Here is a 4671-nt window from a genome sequence, read left to right as displayed (position 1 = left end):
AGTTCTTACATGCTGTGAACTTTAACCAGCCTAAGATGCTAACAGACTGCAAGCAAAATGTGTAGCTGTCAGCAATCTCCGCTTGCAAATGTAGGAGTTTGGAACAGCAGAAGCGGCGGGGAGGAGGGGGAGAGGGGGAAGGAAAATTTGTATGCGTTTGTTCTGTGAAGGCCAAAAGATAAGCCTGTGGATGAGAACTTTTCTAACACGCTGAAATGTAATGCCTAATGTAGCTGTTGCTGGGAAGGGAGGGGTGAGGGGGAAAACCGAACAAAAGGCTTACACAAACAAGGGGGGTATAAATGTTGGGACCCCACCTGTGAGCGGGCGTGCAGGATCTGAGAATGCTATTCTCCCTGACACCTTATTTGGGGCTCAAATAAACCTGGTTTTGCTTCTCCACCCTGGTGTGATAATTAGTGCGGCCTTTTGCAGACATGAACCCGCTGTTGCTCCGCCTTGGGCTCTTTGAGCTGGCAACAGGGTGATCCAGGGGAAGCAGCACAAACATCCAATGTGGCTGGACAGGGGCAGGACATCAGCACTGCGGGGGAGGGGTGGGTGTGGCAGTGACATCACAAGGGCCTTTGGCAGGACCTCAGCCTATTGGACAAAGGTGGTGGGAGGCGATGATATCACAGAGAGCTCTTGACATCATCCAGGCAGGACAGGGGTGCACGACAGGGGCAGCCTTGGAGATCCCTGTGGCTTTGCTTCAGCGCGTCTCCATCTCGAGGTCTCTCCTTGAGTACCGAGATAATTCACTTTTACCTACGTGAGCGTAACGAGGACCCTCTTCAGAGTTTTCTCTTCTTCAATTATTGATTTTGCCAGAAAACAGACGTCCCTATATAGAAGGTAAGAGCCTCTGAAAGATTTGGAACCTGTTCAGTCTGATCCATCAGGTGCCGGCTGATTTTTAGGAAAGGAAAACACTAGATTGTGGTGGCAGCATTTTATTTCTGACCTAGGACTTTGTCCCTTAGAATCACTGGGGACATTGGGGTTTCTCCTTTTTGTTTTCCCTTTTCCTGTCTCTCCCTCCTTTCTCTTCTTCTCTTGCATCGTTGTCCTTTCCCCCTGCTCTCCTTTCACCACCAGGACCTGTGTGCGCATGTGGAGTGGGGGGCAGGGGTGGGGGGTTGCGCTCCAACTCTCCTTGCGGGAGGCCCTCCCAAAGATGTGGCTGGAATAGTGCTCTAAGCGTGACTCCCTCCGGTGGTGACCTGCGACAGCTGGTGAGACCTCTCCGCTTTCTGAGTCTCAGAGTCTCAATGCTGATTGGGCCGAGCATGGGGCTATTGTGAGGGAGGAGACTCAGGTCCTTGTTACTCTCTTTTAAGACCAAGGAAATAAGCCAGAACCAAACGTGTTTGATTCCTCTTGCTGCTTTTCTCCATTCGTTGTCTTTGAGCAATTCATGATTCTCTCTCTAATGGGCTAGTTCTTCTAAACTACTTACTGAATCATTAGCTTTTAATAAAGCCACATGCAAACCCAGCCTGCCAGTAACAGAGGAGTCAGGCAGCACCCTACAGAATGGGGGACAGTCCGCTGGAAAGCTGTAACTCTGAAAAGGATTTGGGGGCCATAGTGGATGAGCTGCTCACCATAATCTGTCAATGTGAAACTGTGGTAAAAAAGGTTAAAGCCATTCTTGGCTGGATAGAGTAGTGAGTATGGAAAGGGAAGTGATCCGGCATTGGTGAGCCTGAAACTGGAATGTTGAATCCAGTTCTTGTGTCCACATTTTGAATATTATGTTAAAAAATTAGAGAGGGTGCAGAAAAGATTCCTAATTGAGTGATTATTTCCTGGGCTCTCTCCCTGCCTCTGTGGGGGTTGTTGTCTGTTAGTTAGAACAGGAGTCAGGACTGTTGGCTTCTCTTTCTGGCTCTGTCCCCATTTTGCTGTGGGACTCCTTGGGTAGGTCCAAGGGGAATAGGGTGGATTCTCTAACTCCTGGCAGCAGTGAGCCTGGGTGAGGAGGGATGCTCAAGCTGTCTGCGAAGGAGAAAGGGATGTTTCCAGGTGTTGAACGTCAAGAATTCTAAACTTTGCTAAAATGGCAAGTGTAGAGAAACAAGAAAGAGTTGGGGCCAAACTTTAACCATTCTCTTCTTTAAAGCCCATTCGGGGATGTGAGGCCCAGAGAGCCCAGTCCCACAGATCAATAGGCAGCAATGGAGCCAGGAGTGACACTCCCTCTCAAAGGCAGGGGGAGCGGACACTAGGGCCTGGTTGCAATTGCCAGCTGTGGGAGGGAGTGTGCAGCAGTGGTTAGGGAAGGGGTCCATCCATGGCTCTGACACTCGGTGTGACCCTGAGCCAGTAGCTGAGGCCTGTTTGCCATCAGTAGTCGGGTCCCATGGCTACAGGCCATGGGGTTGGGAGGCTGCAGGAAGGTGTGTAATGTGCTGGCATGTCAGTATCCTGGAGTGAGCTGCTTGTCCAGAGTAACCGATGGTCTTTGGGACTGACCCCATTGCTCTAAAAGGATGAGACTTCCTGGATCTTGCAGCAGCAGCAGGGATGACGAGGGGGAACGTTGAGGGGGAGCAGATCATGCAATGAACTCCTGCCAGTGTGTGTAGCTTGCACTCCCTGCACTCCTATGGGGGGAGAAGGGGCTGCTGTGGTTGGAGCAGGGCTGAGGAGGGACCGAAAAGGCCCAGGAGTGACCCCAGACTCACACCTGTTCCCCGCTCGATTCCAGGATGGCCAGGCTCCTGCGGAGGTTCAGGAGGAAGGCTCTGCAGGTGCCCCCAGAGCCTTCGGGAAGGAGCGGCCATCTTCCCAAGGGGCAGAGCCACCTCTCCGTCCCCGCTGGCGGGGAAGCAGCTCCCATCCAGGCCAGAAGGCGGAAGATCCCAGCCTTCTGGAGAACAAAGCCAGCTCCCGGTGCAGGCGCCGACCTGGGAGAGACCCCGACCAAGCCCAGGTGGAGCTGGCTCAGGTTGAGGTTTTGCGGACAGGACCCAGCCCAGGAGGGGCGCCGGGCAGGGAGGCTCTGGGGCCTGTTATGTGGGCAGCAGCGGCCCCAGGAGCCCAGCCCTCATTCCCAGCAGGGGGCATCGCCTTGCCTGGGCTCTGAGGATCTTTCAGCCCCCTCAGACCAGGAGGTGGAAGATCCCAGCACTAGCACCATCAGCGCAGCACGGGACAGCAGCAGTGCCTGGGGCTCCAGCAGCAGCGACGCCTCTGGACGCTGCTGCTTTGTTCCAGGTGAGGAGCCAGGCTGGGCTGAGGGAGGGGTGAGGACGGGGATGTGAACACCCTGGGCCCAGACACTCTCCCAGGGATATGGCGGGGGGGGTCCCCAGCCCAGGTGTCTGGCCTGAGCCACGTGAACCCCACTGACACCAGCAGCAGTCACACAGCTGCCCCTGCAGCAAGGGGAGCTGGGGGTGGGGGCATCAAGAGCTGCTGCCACTTTGTCCCTTGATGCTCCGGGGCTGGGGGAGTCGGCACCTCCCGTGGAGTCCTGGACAGTGGGGGCGGGGAGGCTCTGCTATGGGCTTCTGAAGCTGTTGGGGGCTGAAGGCAGCCCTGAGAGGGAGGTGTGGGGCCCGATCTGCCCTGGGTGCCTGAGGTGGGAAGGGGGGTCCTTAATCCTGCGCTCCCCACCACACCCCTGTCCTTCCCCCAAGGGGCAGCAGACATTCCCCTGTTCCCTTCTCTCCCGGGTGCAGGGACCCCCACGGAGTCAGCGGCGGAGGAATGGCTGGAGATGACCACAGAGGAAGCTGCTCTCAAGGTCATCGGAGAGCAGCTCCAGGGCAGAGACAAGGTACAAATGTTCCCCACCTGGGCTGGAACCAAGATTGTCCTGTCCCTTCCCAGCATCCCCACCCCCTGCCGAGGGTCTTGTCCTTGATGATCCACCACCCCTAATGGGGCCCTTGTACATACTTGATGTGGGACCCCCAAGATGGGGGTGTTTGTCCCACAACAGCCGAGGTCTCCTCCCCCCACAGGCACTGTCCCAGTTCCCAGTCCTGCTTGTGTAGGAGTCGTGGGGGATTTGGACACTAGGCGGCTCCCCACAATCCCCCAGTGAGGCCTGAGCCCTGGAGCTGGTGTGGGTGGGGAGGAAGGTCCCTAGCTAACAGGTTCTCTCTCGCTATCCCCCACTCCCGGTGGGTACAGGATGAGGGGCAGCAGCTCAGGTTCCTGCGGGCCATCTACCCCGCGTGTCTTGCTGCACAGGACCGAGGGCAGGACACGCTGGAGCCGCACTGCTGCAAGGCGGCTGTGGTGGAGAGGATTGTGGTGAGTGAGAATCCGTCATCCGGCAGCTGGAGGGGGGAGAGAGACGTGGGATTGGCCGGGGTATGGCCGGGCTAATGGGTGGGGGCTGGGGGGTGTGGGTGGGGGCAGCAGAGGGCAGGGATTGCTGGGGCTGAAGGCGGGGAGAAGAGAAGGGAGAATTGTGAGATTGGGCAGTGGGGGAATTGTGGGGCTGGAGGGCAGCTGTGACTGGGGGACAAGGAATCACATGGTCCCAGCTCGGTCGTGGGGATGGTGCTGAATGGGGGCAGGTTTGACAGGGAGGAGGGAAGAAGGGGATTGGGACTGAGCTGGGCAGGAATCCTGGAAGGGGACCAGTTTGCTGGGCAGGAAGAAATGGGAGGAGCGGGAGGTAGTGGGGGATCCTGCTGGCCATGTGGG

The 4671-nt window shown here is 56.8% G+C and overlaps 1 protein-coding gene across 1 annotated transcript; it reads left to right on the top strand.

The window, feature by feature from the left end:
- Nucleotides 1-607: 607 nt before the first annotated feature.
- On the top strand, nt 608-4347 carry LOC120371383. The gene is made up of 4 exons (XM_039487063.1): nt 608-858; nt 2717-3225; nt 3693-3790; nt 4150-4347. Exons 2-4 carry the CDS (start codon nt 2718-2720, stop codon nt 4345-4347), a joined length of 804 nt encoding a protein of 267 aa, XP_039342997.1. The 5' UTR covers nt 608-858; nt 2717.
- Nucleotides 4348-4671: the final 324 nt, after the last annotated feature.

The sequence above is a fragment of the Mauremys reevesii genome, linkage group 9 (genome assembly GCF_016161935.1).
Source record: "Mauremys reevesii isolate NIE-2019 linkage group 9, ASM1616193v1, whole genome shotgun sequence".
Lineage (NCBI taxonomy): Eukaryota > Metazoa > Chordata > Testudines > Geoemydidae > Mauremys > Mauremys reevesii.
The sequence above is the reverse complement of the archived record's forward strand: the minus strand, read 5'-3'. Positions and strand labels throughout refer to the sequence as shown.